Consider the following 17686-nt stretch of genomic DNA (forward strand, 5'->3'; position numbering starts at 1 on the left):
CACTACCTGTTCTGAAAAAATATTTTCTCTTCCATTCACAAAGGGGAAGGGGTCCCTTGGGGAACCATTCCCTTCTGCGAATCTGTTAACACCAATTTAAAATTGGTGTTAACTGTGATTGTTTTGCGATTGCATTCACGTTCACAAAACAATCATACATACCACTGAGGCTTGCAGTTAGGAAGGGACACCCTTGGAACGACCCTTCCTAATTGCGACTCACAAATCCTTTTTGCAATTTGGTAAAAAGATTACTGAATTGCAAAATTGGGTCTGTACATTGAGAAATGCTTTTTTCCTGTCTCAAACGGCCCCATTCTGTGAATAGGGCCGTTTGTGACACGAAAAAAGCTGTGTACAACTTGCTCATAAAGCACTGTTGCTGATTACATTTATTGGTCACAATGGAATCACCAGTAACAATTGATCAGCCATGTTAGATTAAGTTCTCTAGATGTTGGTGTTGTTTGGAACAGTAGCTTTTCTTACACTGCTTTTAAGAAGGTGGTTAGCGTGCGTTCACCACACTAATCTTGTTGGTAAAAATGTGCCTGGGTGTCTAACTAGCTCATAGCGAGATGTAAACCAACACTTGCTGGCAGTCATTTCCCAACAAGTCCGGATCTGTAGACTATGGGCCAGATTTATCAAACATTTTTGCGAACGCAAACGGCCCAACAGCCGTTTGCAATTGCAAAAATGCTTTTTGGTATGTAACAAGTCCAATTTACGTTTCGGTAACTTGTTACTGAATTGCAAATTGGATTTGCGACTACATACCAATTCGGGATTAGGAAGGGGCGTGTCAAGGGCATCTCTTCCTGATACCGAATCGCAGAAGTATGTATGATTGTTTTGTGACTGTGAATGTGGTCACAAAACAGTCTCAGTTACCACCAATTGCCCTTTGTGAATGCATGCGAAAACGTTTTCTAGGAGCAGGCAGTGGTCCCACGGACCCTGCCTACTCTTAAAAAATGAAAAGAAAACTTTTCAATTTTAAACGCAATCCGTTTTCCTTTAAGGAGAACGGGCTGCATTTAAAAAAAAAAAAGATTGCTTTATTGAAAAGCAATCACAGACATGGTGGTCTGCTGAACCCAGCAGGCCACCATGCCTGTGATTGTAGCTATTCGCAATGGCTCACAAATTGCGACCTACCTCATGAATATTAATGAGGTAGGTCCATTTGCGGGCCCTTGCGAATCGCAGTATGAAACTCCTGGAATTTCATACATTCCAATCGAGATAACTTAATTGCGATTCGCTAAAAATCGCAATTAGGTCATCGCTATTGTGAAGGATGATACATCTGGCCCTATGCTCTTAAAAATGGAGTCTCTATCCCATATCCTCTCAACCTGCCTCGATTAGTTAATGCAGGTATTCGTCACTATAAGGCAGCTGTAATGTTATGTCTGAACAACTAAAAATCAAAAGAATTGTGTTAGGATTGCTAAAGTTTCAGATATTATGATAACAGTCTCTTTAAATATAAATTATTTTATTTTACAGAATGTACATCACATTTTTTATATTGTTTTAGGTCTGACGTTAGCTAAGACTTTTTGATTTCACTAAAATTACATGTACATTATACCTGTAGCTGCCTTCAGCTGGTCCTTTTCATCCACTGGTTTCTTGTTCTGCCGTTCAATTTTTTCTTCTGCCTACTACATCATACAACATCGGGCAGTGGGTCAACCCATTTCAGCCATTGGCTAATTTTAATGTTAATTACAGCATTCTGCACTTTCACAAGGAGCACACCCATACGCAAAGTAGTTCCCTTCACAAGGAACACACCCACTACAAAGAAGTTCCCTTCAGTGCCAGGAAATACTAAGCTAGTATGTACATTTTGAGACCAAAAATGTGTTTGCTTTTATCCAGTTTTTTATACGTTGGCAAGGGCTTGGTAGCTGGTGCAATAATAAAGTTTTACATAAACCTGGACAAAAGTAAAACAAGCACTGACAAAGCCAGAAAGTGAGACACCAATGCCAGATCTTTTGGTATTTCCAGCACCTTGCTGGATGTTGTTGGAATTTAACAATTGTTTTACTTTATCCAGAAAAGTATGGTAATCTGCATAATTCTATGTATGTATGTAATATGCAATTGTTTATTTCTAATTTTTTGTAATCATTTTAAGTAATCAACAGTGAAGTTTACGGACTAGCTGAGAGGGTGGTTAAGGAAGTGGTTGATGTAGAGTTGGCAGCATGAGCAATGGTTGAACAGATGCAAAATAGTTGGAGGCGGTGTAGAGTGTTATGTAGGGCAGATGCTGAATTCTAACTAGTTGGAGTTTGAGCAGGGGCAGTGCGGAAAGTTCATTTGATGTGGAGTAGCAGATTGCAGAGTCAGCACTTGTTCTTAGGGTATGGTTTGGGAGATGGAGCAGGTGTAGCTGTTGATTGAATTTGAGCAATATGGGCAGTTCTACGACAACTAGCATCAGTGAATGTGGTGAATGGGTGGTTAAAAAGAATAGTTAAATTATGGGGAGGTAGGATTCATAACTGTTGATGTGGTGTACAGAAATTAACTCCACACAAAGGGATGTACACTTTTGAGACACCCACCAATTAAGTTGTAACACAACATTCAATGTAATAGATACTTTCTTCACACAAAAAAGAAGCATCTGAAATGTCTGCCAGCTCAACAGTTTTGCATGGCATGATAAAAAACACTAAATTCAATGGTCTGTCTTCCTTGCAGGAAAAGGAGAAGCACAGGTAAAGAAAGTCTGCCCTACTTCCAAGATTCTTCGGCCGAGAAGGGAGTCTGAAGATGAGGAAGAACCTTGCAGAGAAAGCAGTCCAGAGCCAGAACCCAGTAAGGCTCTAATAGCAGCTTGGGTCCCTATAGACTTTCTTGTCACATACAGATCGACCCATTGCAGGTCATACCAAACCCTTTACAGGCTGGGTAAAGCCCCATCCCCCAGGGTTTCTTTCCTAAAGTACTTTATTGCATTGTTAATGGACTGACCTGTGTGGGAGTTATTGCTCTCAGGAGTAGCTAGAGAGAGAACCTGAGGAGAAAGTGTTTTAGACAGTTGTTACAACTATGGTGCAACGTACAATGGGGGCCATTTATTAAGACTGCTGGTGAACCCAATAGGAGTGAGTATCCTTTGTCCCAGCATTCCCGTGCTGAACTGCCAAGCTATAGGGACCTCTGTTTTATAAAATCTGCATTCTAAAAACAAACACCATGATGGGTTTAAGGAGCAGAGCTAATTTGTCTCCCTACAGTGACAGGATGTTACATGTTTGTGGTGAATACGAGGCCATTCCAGTGTGGTTTTAACCCTGAATGAGTGGGAATGTGCTCTAGAAAAACTGTTGGATAAGGAGGATGCATGTGGTGTTCTTGGCCATGGTGTTACTTTTGTTTTACATTTAATGATACTGGCCTGAGTAGAGAGGACCAACATCCTGCGCATAAAGCAAGCAGAACGAAATTAAAATATGATATTCCACTCTACCTAATTCTGAGAGGAACCATGTTCCTGCTTCCAGTTTTCCTGGGTTTTGAAACACTGGCAGTAATTCCTTCCGGAAACATTGCATGATGCTTTATCTGCAGCAGCAGCCAAGCCTCTTTCCCAATTTCTTTCTGGCATAAGAAGTTCAAAATGATCTCCCTGCCCAAACTTAGCTTTCCCTTTCGCCCTTACTTCCACCACCTCCACATCAAGCCAAATCCACATAGAAGCTGCAGCAGATATTTACTACCTGCTGAGAGCAGGTGGTAAATCAAAACGTTAAATTCCATGGAACTGGTCTGTCAGTGTTGTTTTATGACTGGCAGCTTCAGTCCCACAGTGTTATTCCCCATTCCTTGAGGGTTAACTCATAATTTCCCGATACTGGTGCAGTGTGCACTAGCATACATTTTGCATGCGGTGTTTGCACTCCGCCAGCATCGCGCAACTCATAATTAGGGACTAAATAGTCGATCACGTTATGCTCAGAGAGGGGCTAGCAGCCTCTAGTGAAAAAAGGTAATGATTCTCAAAGACCAGTGCCATTCACAGGCCACTAGGATTTGGACAGCGTTGGTGACTTGTAACGTTCTGGACTGATTGGTATTTGACAGACTTAAGTTAAGCCCTAATATGCTTTCAGGGACATTAGGAATGATCTCACTTTTCTTATATGCAGGGGCGGTTCCTCCTTAAGGGCGGAGGAGCATCGCCCCTGCCAGCAGCGGCAGCTGGAAATCCTTTAAAAGAAAAGGATAATAAACTTTGTTTATTATCCTTTTCTTTCAAAGGGGCGGGGCCACAGGTTGTGACATGCACTGAGGGGTAGTGCTCAGCAGTCCCCCCCAGAACTCGTGTATGTTTGGCCGGCCATCTCTGCCCGGCCAAACATACATGCGTAGTGTGCTCTCTGCAGCCCGGCAACGCAGTTGCTGGGCTTCAGAGAGCCTGCACAGGCTTCCAGTCTGCTGGGAGTGCCCTGGCTGGGCACTCCCAGCCAATCCTGACGCTGCTTTGAGCAAGGTCAGGATTGGCTACAGGGCAGGCTGGGAGCCTGTGCCTGCGTGCAGCCAGGCAACAGGGAAGAGGAGTGTGGCGTGGGATGGCATGGAAAAGATAAGTGGTGTTTTTTTTATTTCATTTTTTTAAAGTTTATTAACCCCCCCCTTACCTCCCCCACGTGCCACCGCCAACAACCCGCAAGTGGCTCCTGCTTATATGCCAGCCTGTCTCCGTTGGCTCACTTACTTCTCTAACTTGTGTGCTCAACACTTTGTATTCTTTCACATCTCTTCCACCTTGACCAGGAAGGGAGGAGGGTTGGTGCAGCTTCCAGCTTCTCAAGTTAACGTGAAAATCTCTTTTTGTGCAGAAGTTATTATACCGCCGCCCCAAAAGCTGCCCACGCAAAAGCCGGAAGTGCAAAAGAAATCTGCAGTTATTAACGGAAGCAAGGAAACTAAAAAGAAGCCTGCTCCACCTCCGAAACCACAGCCCAGTCGGGAGATTGGTAACATCGTAAAAATGTACCAGACCAGGCCGGCCCCTGAACCACAGCCTATCCAGCCACAGAGGTGAGAGACCTTCACAGACCATGGAGAATCAGGCTGCACAGCAGTCTGTCTGGAATTGGAAATGTAGGAAGCAATAGGTGCGTTCCAGCCACTGACATAGGGGTGTTCAGCAGTTAGAGAACTGGAACAGGCACATAGCATGGTAAGGTCAACAAAGTTTGAGAACTAGGCCCCCAGGTTCAGTCCACGCCTGACCTTCTCTGCCCCAGTGCACACAACATGGAGAGAATGCACATCGAAGATGTTTCAAGCAGGTTGTCTAAGTTAATTTTTTCTTATTTAGAATCCGTTGCACTTCCCACTTTGTTGATCTATTTTATTTTACATCTCATTATATTTACCTATTTTTTAAGTCATATAAAATACCCATAAAATAGACTGCAGTTCTCAATTTGCCTAGTCTTGTGCCCAAACCATCCAAACTCATTTGTGACTAGTTTGGTACCAACTGGCTTGGGGTCCAGTGGTTGGATGTAGTGCAGTGCAATCCTTGATTTAAAAAAAATACTGGGTCCTGAAGCCTGTTGCAGGAACCTGCATCTCAAAATTCAGAATGTCGGGTTTGTCGAATTCCTAGACTTGACTCTACCTCATGCCTTTCTCTTCACAACCCTACACCGCATGTCTGTCTAGCTAACTCTTTTAGGTTCTTTTTCATCCCTGTTTTCTCCCTTTGTTGCAGTTTCCTCTATTTCCTTTCCTCCTTTCCCTGTTTTCTCTGTCTCTCTTTTTTGCATTTTAACGAAGGCATCATGAAAGCGGAGTCCAGGACCCCAGAAATCTGTGCCTGTTTTCACCACCTGCTCCACAGCATAAATTAAGCACTGGTTAGGTTTCCTGCTAGAGTTTAAGTACTCACCAGATTGTCACAGAAAACATAGCTTGACTGTGATAGGGCATCTTCTTGATTGGCATGTATTGGTTTCCTTCTAAACATTTCAGGACTCCAGACCATTTCTTGGTGAGCTCAGCCTGCCCTGCAGTAGCAGATTGGACACTTATTAACAGTAACAAGATTGAGCCAAAGGCCTGCACAAACTGAATGAAAAACACATTTTGAGTTTTAAACTACTTTGTGTGATGGTGTGAATTTAAAAACCAAGCATACTTCATTTGTAAGAATCCTTACCAAACTCTATTCACACTGAATTGGATTTATGTACAAAACAAAATTATATATGACATTACAATAATTTATCCAGTATTGGATCTTTCATAGATTCACATGCTTGAATCATTTCCTGTCGTCAAAGTGGGAGTCCCACTTTACCATAATAAAGCAGTATGCAAGAATAATAATAGGCTATATTGGCAATAGGCCATCAGTTTAATAGCCTATCTATGTCCTTTTAAAAAAAGGACCAAACTTGAACTATGACCAATCAGGTGCTAGCACCCTCTAGAATACTCCCAAGAGAGGCTGATTCCCTCAGATTTTCTACCCCAGGTCGTGTGAAAGGAGACCCCCTGAGCTCTGCTCAGTTTTTCCCGATGAATTCCAGTTTTCAGCATCTACAATATCCAAGTCTTCCAAGAAAGGTCTGTTTCGTTCCCGCAAGTCCTGTGGGAAGAAAAGGCTGCATGTGAATGATCCACATAGAGACTGTCTCTACTGCCTTTACCCACAACATCAGGCAAAGGAATGTAAAATTTGCCGTACCTTCTCTTCAAAAACTTTTGAGAGACAGAAGGAAGATTACTTCAGTGACTGCAGAAGTACAGATCCCACAGATCCAGCTCTTCAGACGTAGACAGTGATTCAACTGTAAGGCCCCATAAACGGTCAAGATCCTCTGACCAAGGAGTTTCTGAGAAGAGCAGGAAGGCCTTGAAGTCTCACCACAAAGACTCTCACAAAAAAGGAGAAAATTATTCTTATCTCCGCAGTGTCGGCCTCATCCCAACCATCCACTCCATCTCTGAAGAAAAAGAAGCATCACTACTCTCCCTCATCTGAACCGTCGATTTTGAGGTCTAAAATTCCTGTCTCAACCCCGTTGACGATAACATCACTGTCAACGTTAGTGTCAACGATGACCACCACAGCTACCATCACTACTGTCTCATCGAAGAGGGCAATCATTATCAAGAACATTTCCGACGACAGCTACTACTGCTCCCACATCGTCCACTTAGGTATTTGCCTCTAACTCAGTGTCAGTGGTGGGTTTGAGATCTCCACCACTGTCGAAGAAGAAGATACCGTTGACGGAGCCAGCATCAACAAAGACACTGTCAACTATGGCTGCACCACCGTCTACAGTCTCATCGTCGATGGCCCCACTGTCAGTGGCAGCACTACCATCTACTCCACCGTCGACAGAAGGACTTCTCCCAGCAACATCACATTTTACTTTTGCATCATCTACCACGTCATCGATGGATGCAACTAATACTTTAAAAATCACAAAAATAACAGACTGCCTTGCGCCCTGAGGTGACCTCTCCTAGCAAGGATTCCACTGTGCTTCCAAGCCATCTGTTAGACTGGGAGGAATCTGAAGATGAGGGATCTTTTTAGGTTGCACACAGTCCCTCAGAACTTCAAGTGAAGTATCAAGAGGATGACGAGGATGAAAACCAACAATGCCATGTGTAGCAAACAATATGAGCACTATGACTATCCTCAGCGTAGGCAAAATGTCGTGCAAATGCCCACCTCCCTGGTTCAATATTTGCAGGCCATGCTGCAGGATTACAGAAGGAGGTTTCCAAACTCTAACCAAGAACCACAGTAACCGCAACCCCAGGCTGTTTCACCTGCCACACCAAGAAATATCCCTCAATCACCAAGCCCAGGTTCACACCAGCCTCAACCATTGCTGCACCTCCTGGGGAGAATGATGCTTCTACAGAAGATGAAAGGGAGGAGGGAGAAAACCCTGGTCCACAACAACCGCAGGACGAATGGGATGATTAATTGGTCCTTACTCCATCTCCTTCACCTCTTAGACTCCCCCTGAGGACTTTGGGGGTTTCCACAACCTAATGGACCAAGTTGCAGCACTTTTCCACCTACCAACCCCCTTTACGCAGTCTGACTGATTTCTCCATGATTTTAAAGAGCAGGCTAGAAAGTCAGTGAGATCCATCACCATCATAGATTACATCTGGAGTGAGGGGCTTAAAATTATGAAAAATCCTGGTATGGTCCCTCCAGTTCCACCTCGGCTGGATAAAATATATAAGGCCACAGAGGATTCCCCTGCTTGTCTCATCGGCCACCCTAAACCTGACTCTGTTGTCTCTCAGGCAGCTCAAAGATGCTCTCAAAACCCTTCCATTCCCATATTTGTTCCACCACATAAGGAAGGCAGACATCTGGACAATGTGGGGAAGAGGTTTTCTCTCATGTCTGCCATTACCGTCCATGCAGCTAACACTCTTGCAATTCTATGGTGTTATGAGCGCCAGATGTGCTCAGATAGCAGCAGGTTGGGTGATCTCAACCCTGAGGACAGGAAGTCTGAGACCAAGAAGATACTGCAGGAGGGTGTGCGTACTTCGTCAGAGATTACTGATTGTATCCTTGACATTGTCTCCTCAGGGTTTTTGCCAGTTAGTGGGAGCAGCAGTTTTATGGCATCCAGAATGGCTAAAGGCCACATCTTTTAGACCAGAAGTCCAATCAAAAATCTTGGACATGGCCTACGATGGGAAAACTTTAGGAAGCACATTGATGACACCTTATTGACAATAAAAAAACAGACACGGACACTGCCAGGTCTCTTAGCACTTTACAGTTCAAGACATTTCCATTTTAAGGTGCCAGAGGGCTAGGTTTCTCTTCTTACACGGGTGAATACGTACTGAACACCTGGACCCCCACCAACGATGAAGAAATCGGCAAAACCATGAGCTCCATCCACTCAGGCTCCCCAACAGACCCTTGCCCCCACCACATCTTCAACAAGGCCAGCCAAATCATCGCTCCCCAGCTCCGGGACGTCATCAACAGCTCCTTCGAGACAGCAACCTTCGTAGATATTTGGAAACACGCCGAAGTCAACGCACTTCTCAAAAAACCCAAAGCAGACCCTGAAGTCCTCACAAACTACCGACCTATCTCTCTACTCCCCTTACCCGGAAGATAGTAAACATACAACTGTCTCGCTTCCTAGAAGACAACAACATACTCAATGTCTCCCAGTCTGGATTCTGCAAAAAACACAGCACCGAGACCCCCCTCATCGCCTGTACAGACGACAACAGGACCAGATTGGACAAGGGCAAAACCGTCGCCCTCATCCTCCTAGACCTCTCTGCAGCTTTCAACACTGTATGCCACCAAACCCTTCGCACACGCCTCTTCGATGCCAGAATTTGCCACAAAACCCTGGACTGGCTCGCCTCCTTCCTCTCCGAAAGAACCCGAAGAGTTCGTCCCCCTCCTTTCCGGTCTACAGGCACCAAGACCATCTGTGGGGTCCCCCAAGGATCCTCCCTCAGCCCCACCCTTTTCAATATCTACATGGCTCCACTCGCCAACATCATCTGCCCCCACAGCCTCATCATCATTTCATACGCTGACGTCACCCAGCTCATCATCTCCCTCACGAGGAACCCATCTACCGCCAAGAATAACTTACACGCCTGACTCCTTGCCATCGCTAACTGGATGACAGCAAGCCACCTCAAATTGAACTCAGAAAAAAACGAGATCATCATCTTCAGTCCCAACAAGACAGCATTTGCACGGCTCTTGGTGGCCCACCACCCTTGGACCACCCCCAACACCCACCACCCATGCACGCAACCTCGGCATTATACTGGACTCATCTCTCTCCATGAATCAGAAAATCAACGCCATATAATCCTCCTGCTTCAACACCCTTCGCATGCTACGCAAGACTTTCAAATGGATTCCTTTAGAAACAAGAAGAATGGTCACCCATGCCCTCATAAGCAGCAGACTGGACTACGGCAACGCCCTCTATGCAGGGACCACAGCCAAGCTTCAGAGAAAACTCCAGTGCATCCAGAACGCAGCCGTACATGTCATCCTCAACCTCACTCGCCACAAACACATCTCCGCCCACCTCAGACCCCTACACTGACTGCCCATCAACAAAAGGATCATTTTCAAAATCCTTGTCCATGCTCACAAAGCCCTCCACGACATCAGACTGGCCTACCTCAACGAACGAATCAACTTCCAGAAACCAACTCGACAGCTCCGCTCCGCCGCCCTCGCCCTCGCTACAGTCCCCGCACCCAATGCACCACCTCCGGCTGCAGATCCTTCTCCCACCTCGCCGCCAAAACCTGGAACTCCCTCCCCACCAACCTACGCAAGACCCAGAACCTCCTAACCTTCAGAAAGCACCTCAAAACATGGCACCCCACAGTGCCTTGAGACCCTACCGGGTAGTGCACTTAAGAAATGTGTTTGATTGGTTGAGTAAATACCAAAGATCCAAACAATTTCAGACCAAGTCTCAATATAGGCCCTCCTACCATAAGGCCCATCACCGGTTACCCTTAGCAGCCTAGATCAAGCAAACTTCATGCCGAAAGCACTCCCACCAGGATAGAGATGTAGGCCTCAAACAATGACCTGGATCAAGTATCGGCTACACCCACTCCTTCCATCCATGTGAGCGCGAATATCTCATGCTACTTCCGCCAAAGGAAGGAGATAACGTCAGACAAATGGGTGTTGGATCTAGTAAATTACGGCCATACCTTGGAGTTTGTGCAGAGACCACCAACCCATCCTCCAAAAGGAGCTCACCCATCCCGACTTCACTGAGGAAAGGCATTGTCCACTAAGAGTGAGTATACACACTATTATATACACATTAGATGTCAGTGCTTAGCATAGAAACAATAGCAATATAGCAAACAGTAGAAAGTAATGTGGGCCCTAGGAGGGAGACAAACCATATGCTAAGTAAGTGTTATGCGAGAAGAAATCCCCCACCCAGGGATGTGGAATCTGGAGAAGGGAGCTGGAGGAACTAGTAACCCCATAAGGTAAGTATTAGAGTGACCCCCAGCGACCAGGACAAGAGAGGTAAGTACCTGGTTTTTCCCAAACCCACAGAAAAGCTTTGCCAAAGGATTGTGCAATACCCAACCGAGACTGGAAGAACCTAGAGGTGGATCCTGAAAGAAGAGGACCTTCAAGGGAAGGGAACCAAGTCCAGTTCACGATGGAGTGTCCGGTTGTGGCAGGAGCCAACACCCACCCTTCTGGAGTTGCACAACCAGGTAGTTGGTGAAAATAAGAAGTCAGCTTTGCAGCACCGGAGCATAAGAAGCAGTTCAGAGGTGATGCAGTCGTCAGAAGTCGAGGAGGCAGCCCTCACAGGCAGCAGGCACAGGAGGTGCAGTGAGGCCCACTCAGCACACCTGAAGAAGGATCCCACGTCACTGGAGCATCAGGCTCAAGATAGGGAATGCAGGAAGAGGTGCTGGGGTTGTGACTAAAGATCCCATAGAAGAGGATCCAACAAGCCTTGGCAGCTGCAAGAATCAAGATGGACAGGGGTACTGTCCTGCAAGGAGAGGCAAAGACTCACCACCTCCCAAGTTGGACAACTGGTAGAGAGGACCAAGGGGACCACTCCAGACTACCACCTGTGTTGGAGGATCCACGCAGAGTTGCAGTGAAAGGATACATGCAGCCGGACGTCGTTGCAGTTGATGCCTGCGAATGCAGAGGAGTGACTCCTTCACTCCAAGGGAGAGTCCTTCTTGCTTTTAGTGCAGATTGAAGACTTGCCACCCTCTGAGGATGCACAGCTGGAGAAATGTTGCAGATGCTGGAAGGAACCAGAGAAACTGTTGCAGAGTGAAGTCGTAGTTGGAGCTGCACATTGTGTGTTCCTGTGAAGTCCAGTTGCGGTTCCAGTGGCCAGAAGACGAAGTAAAAAATGCAGAGGAGTCCTGGGTGAATCTTGCATGTCGAATCTGAGGACCCCCCGAGAGGGAGACGGGGTTTGGTCACCTGCAAGGAGACCACCTATCAGGAAGGGGCACTGACATCACCTGCTTGACCTGGCCACTCAGAAGCTCCCAGAGGCCTCTGCACATTTTAGATTCAAGATGGCAGAATGAAGTGGCTACCTGGAGGAGCTCTGGGCACCACCTTGGGGTGGTGATTGGCAGGGGTGGGGTGACTCCCCTTTCCATTGTCCTGTTTTGGGCCACAGCAAGGACTAGAGGTATCTGAACTGGTGCAGACTGGTTTATGCAAGGAGGGCACCAAATGCGCCCTTCAAAGCATACCAGTGGCTTGGGGAGGCTACCCCTCCCAAGCCATGTAACACCAATTTCCAAAGGGAGAGGGTGTTGTCTCCAACTCCCAAAGGAAATCCTTTGTTTTGCCTTCCTGGACTTGCGGTGATCAAGCAGCATGAGGGCAGAATCCTGTCTGTAGGATGGCAGCAATGCAGGCTTCCGGGGAAAACCCTGCAAACTGGTAGGAACAAAACTAGGGGTCCTCTAAGGACCACCCAGAGTTCATGGAATCATACAACCAGTACTGGCAACAGTATTGGGGTATGATTCCAACATGTTTGATACCAAACATGCCCAAGTTCGGAGTTACCATTATGTAGCTGGACACAGGTAAAATGGCTTCCCCGCACTTACTAAGTCCGGGGAATTGAAGCTGGAGATTGTAGGGGCTCCTCTGCTTATGCAGGGGTGCCCTCACACAAAGATACCTGCACCCTGCACTCTGGGCTCTGAGGGCCTACCATAGAGGTGACGTGGTATAGTGACCTGAAGTGAAAGGGTGCATGCACCTTTTCACGCAAGCTGCAAAGGCAGGTCTGCAGACACATTTTACATGGGCTCCCATAGGTGGCATAATACATGGTGCAGCCCATTGGGATTCCCTTGTGTCCCAATGCCCTGGCTACCTAAGTACCATATACTAGAGATTCACATGGGGACACCAGTATGCCAACTGTGGGGTGTACGAAGTCAGGGACAACCAAATTTAGAGCGAGAGCGCACAGTTACTGGGGTCCTGTTTAGCAGGATCCCAGTGAACACAGTCAAAACACACTGACAGCAGGCAAAATGTGGGGTAACCATGCCAAAACGAGGCTACTTTCCAACAGATACTGCTTTCCAAAGGTGCCATAGAGAAGGTTCCCCCTCATCAAAGTGGATTAGGGTTTTAGTGCAGTTTTATTCCTGGTGGGAAAGAAGGCAGGGGAATGGAGGCTCATACTGAACCTCAGGAAATTGACCACATTTCTGTGCAAACAGTCCTTCTCTATAATTACTTTATCAGACATCCTTCATCTTCTAAACAGCAGCTATTACATAACATCTTTGGACTTACAGGATGCTTACTTTTACATTCCCATTCATCCCAAGCACCTCAAATAACGCCGCTTCACCGTAGCCGGTGCCCATTATCAGTTCAAAGTCCTTCCTTTCGGACTAAAGTTAGCCCCTTGAATTTTCACAAAATGTCTTGCCCCAGTGGTGGCCTCACATCGCAAACAAGGTCATCAGGTATTTACCTACCTAGACAACTGGCTGCTGAAAGCTTCATCACTGCAACAAGTATCCCAAGCCATTAGAGCCTGCCTTTCACTATTTTGCAGACATGGTCTCACTGTAAACTACCAAAAAACCTCCACCATGCCAACTCGAAGGATAGCCAACATTGAAACAATCAAGAGCAAAGCTTACTTGTCAGAAGACAGACAACAAAGTCTATCCAATCTGGCTCTACATCTCTCCTAAAGAAATTTTGTTTCTTTAAGACTATTAAAGTCACTCCTGGGGATGATCTCCTCTGCAATAAACCTAGTGCTACTAGTATGACTGATGATGAAACTGTTACAAGAGGAGCTACAGAAGCAATGGATCCAGTCTCAAGGCTCCTTTGAAGACTTGATCAGCATTACCCCAAAGATGATGGAAACGTTAGCATGGTGGTCTCACATAGATCATATATCTCAAGGCCTGACGTTCCTGACTCCAGTTCCAGACTCTGTCATCTCGATCAATGCTTTCCTAGAGGGCTGGGAGCACCGTTTACAGGTCCTGCTGCAGATCCAAGGGAAATGGTCCAGGCATCAAAAGCTAATGCACATCAGTCACCTGGAACTAAAAGCGATATTTCTCTCAGTACAAGCTTTTCTGCCACAAATAACAGGCCCCTCCGAGCTGGTGCTTACAGACAACACGACCAGCATGTTTTACTTCAGCAAATAGGGATGAATGCAGTCGCTGTGTCTTTCTCAAGAAGCCCAAGCTCTTTGGGTTTGGCTCACAATTCACAAAATTTCTGTATGAGCCAAACACGTGTTGGGGTGAACACCACTTTATCAGACATTCTCAGCAGGACAGAGGACAGTTGCCACAAGTTCGAACTGGATCAACTGGAAGTAGACAAGATTTTCTCATGCTGGGGCAAGCTAGCGTTGGATCTTTTCACGTCATACAAGAATGCCAAATGCCAGTTCGTTGCCAGTTGATACCCACTCCAGGGGTCATGGGGGAATGCCCTTTCAATGTGATTGTCTGGAATTTATGCGTATACATTTCCCCACTTACCATTATTTCCCAGGATTCTCAGAAAGATGAAAACGGAGCACTGTTGACTCATTCTGTCTGATAGACTTCTAGTCGCAGATTCCTTACCTTAGAATTTCCCCAGGTGTCAGACTGGATGCAGAGATTTTTCTTCAAGCAGTATCCTGGCATGCCGTAGGGTGGCTTTGGTCGACTCCGCGTCTGTTGTTGGCGCCGTGATGACATTGCAGTCTTATATAGGCAACAGCCCGATGCGCTGCCGCCAGTTCTTTTCTTTCTGTACCAGCATATGCGCAGTTCCAGAGAAAAGCTACCTTCAGTAATTTTTTGACTGACTTTTCAACCTTTTTGCTGAAGTTTTTGACTACTCGGCGCATCGAGATGTCTTCCCGCAAGACCGGATTCAGGCCCTGGGACTCCCGTCACCGCATGATGTCGGTGGCGGATATGCAGCTTGTGTGCTTGTGGTGCTTGCAGCGCAACCAGGACCCAAAGTTGTGCTCTGAGTGCCAGATCATTAACCTGAAGGCTTTGAGGGAGCGCTCCCTAGAGCTCATGGCAGCCCAGCTCTCAGCTCTGCATCGCTCCCAGTCGTGTTCGAGAGGAAGACTGGAGCCATCACCAATCGTCCTCATCCCACTCCAAATCGTCAGGACATTCGGGTGTCAAGAAGAAGAATTAGAAGAAGAACTAACGTTCTTCGACTTCGCCCCGTCACTTGGAAGATGCAACACAGGAGGAGTGTTGATGCTCTAGGCTTCTGTCCTCGGAGTCTGCTTCTGGGTCGGTTTCGTGCCTCCCCGAGTTTCCAGAGTGCCTCCCCTGACCAAGTCAGAGAGTTTAATGAGGCCACGTGCCTCATTTTTGGGCAGAAAGACCATGCTGTGATGCCTTAGACCCCAATAGGGTTGGAAGGGGCCCCCTCAGGTTTCTCTCCGGCAGCTTCGACCTCGGCACCGGAGAACACCCCAAGATCCGTTACTGGATCTGTACCAGCACTGGTTGTGCCATGGCGACCATCCCTGATGACAGTAAAGACATTAACGCTTCTGACACCGGTCCAACCCACGATCGACGTCGATCTCATACTCATTCCCAACTCCAATCCGGAGCCGCAACAGCGTTGCTTGATGCCGGTTCCATTGTGGACTGGGACTATGTTTCCCAGATTGGATCCTGACCATCATGCCTATGGGTACGGGTATGGTGAGAGTATGCGAGGTCTCTAGACCCTTTAGAATTCCTGCTAGAAGATACTGAAATGGACCAGGCTCAGGAATTGGATGAAGCCAGTGGTCTCGACACCACCCCTGACGCTGGCATGCTTTTTCTCCCTACCATGGCTATGGAGGAGGGATCCTCATGTTCAATGGCAGTGATGAGCGGGCGAGATCCTGGTCCTCAAGCTGCCTTCGGTGGCTGTCAGGACCAACCCCCTGAATGAGGTGCTTCAGCCAGGGGCTTCAATGTCTGAACCCCTTTTTTCCTTTAATAAAACCCTAACTGATGTCCTGCTAGTGATGTGGTCTAAACCCAGCACAGGGGCTCCTGTCAACAGGAAAGGGTCCCTGTGCCAGAAGTAGGTTGTGGTTGTTATTCCTGCTACTTTCTGGTGCCCAAAAAGGACAAGGACCTTCACTCTATCCTAGATCTTTGGTCCCTCAATCTCTTCCTCAGAAAGGAAAAGTTCCAAATGCTCATTCTGACTCGAGTCCTATCTGCCCTGGACCCTGGAAACTGGATGATAGCGTTTAACTTCCAGGACGCCTACTTTCACGTTCCCATCCTGCCTGCCCACAGACGTTACTTGTAGTAGGTTATGAGCACTTTCAGTTTACTGTGCTCCCCTTTGTCCTTACCAGTGCCCCTAGGGTGTTCACAAAAGTGATGGCGGTGGTCGGAGCTTATCTGTGCAGGGTAGGGGTTTCAGTCCTACCCTAACTTGACAACTGGCTGTTGTCTTCCATCTCCATACTATGGCGAACCTCCTGTATTCACTGGGGTTCACTATAAATGTGCCGCAGTCACACCTGACTCCCTTTCAGATGCTCCCTTTCAGCGGAGCTGCTCTGGACACAGTCATGGCCTCTTGCTGGACACACACGCCAGATGGCATATGTGGGCTCTGCAGTGAGACCTGATGTTCCAGTGGGTGCAGCATCAGGGGAATCTCTCCGACATGGTCCAGACCTCGGAGGCAACTGCACAGGATCTGCAGTGGTGGCTTTCGAACCGCAATTGGGTCAATGGCAGATCCCTCTCCCTTCTCCAACCAGCTCTGATTGTAGTGACAGATGCGTCACTCCTGGGCCGGCGTGGCCACATGGAGGAGGCGGGAATCAGAGGCGCTTGGTCTCCGGTGGAGTCCGGGCTCCACATCAGTCTTCTGGAGCTCAGGGCGCTCTGAAGATCAGGGGTAGGATTGTTTGGGGTTGGGGTTGGGGTTTAGGGGGGGGTCACATGCTGGAACCATGCATGCCGTTCTAGGCATGCATTTACAACAAAAAATTGTTGTTAAGGCATTCGTGCTAACAATGCGGTCGTTGATCTGACTGCGTTGTTCAGGCATGCGTGGTGCCAGCATGCGTTGTTCCGTCCTACAATCAACTCAGGCCTCCTATACGCCTTTTCGCCAATACCACCTCTTCACAAGAAGATGAAGAATGACCGGCCCAAGTAATCCTTGTGGCTCCGAACTGGGTATCCTGAGGTTTTAAGCATGGCCATCGATCATCCACCAAGACTGCATATTATGGAGGGTCTTCCATTGCAGCAGCGGAGTATGGTTCCCAACCTGAACCTGTCCAGTCTCCGCCTTCTTGCGTGGAGGTTGAGTGGTGGCATTTGACAGCTTTCGACCTTCCGCATGAAGTCTGTAATGTTATCTTGGCAGCCAGGTGTCCCTGTACCAAAACAGTATACGCCTGACGTTGGGACACGTTTGTGGCATGGTGTACCCACAAGTCTGTTGATCCCCTTTCTGCACCTCTTTCTGAGGTTCTTTTGTTTGTACTCTCTCTTGCCCAGCAGGGCTCTGCTCTGGGCACACTTAAATGTTATCTCTCTGCCAGCTTTGCTTTTCCCAGACTACCAGATCAACCCTCCT

At 47.2% G+C, this 17686-nt stretch overlaps 1 protein-coding gene across 1 annotated transcript in view; it reads left to right on the plus strand.

Annotated features, from left to right (window-relative positions):
- Positions 1-17686, plus strand: part of LOC138246014 (unconventional myosin-XVB-like) — a 794810-nt gene that overhangs the window by 324730 nt on the left and 452394 nt on the right. The window contains exons 17-18 of the mRNA XM_069200161.1: positions 2728-2844; positions 4872-5073. Coding sequence (XP_069056262.1) covers positions 2728-2844; positions 4872-5073 — 319 coding nt within the window. The remainder of the gene's footprint in view (positions 1-2727; positions 2845-4871; positions 5074-17686) is intronic.

This window comes from Pleurodeles waltl, chromosome 7 (assembly GCF_031143425.1).
Source record: "Pleurodeles waltl isolate 20211129_DDA chromosome 7, aPleWal1.hap1.20221129, whole genome shotgun sequence".
Lineage (NCBI taxonomy): Eukaryota > Metazoa > Chordata > Amphibia > Caudata > Salamandridae > Pleurodeles > Pleurodeles waltl.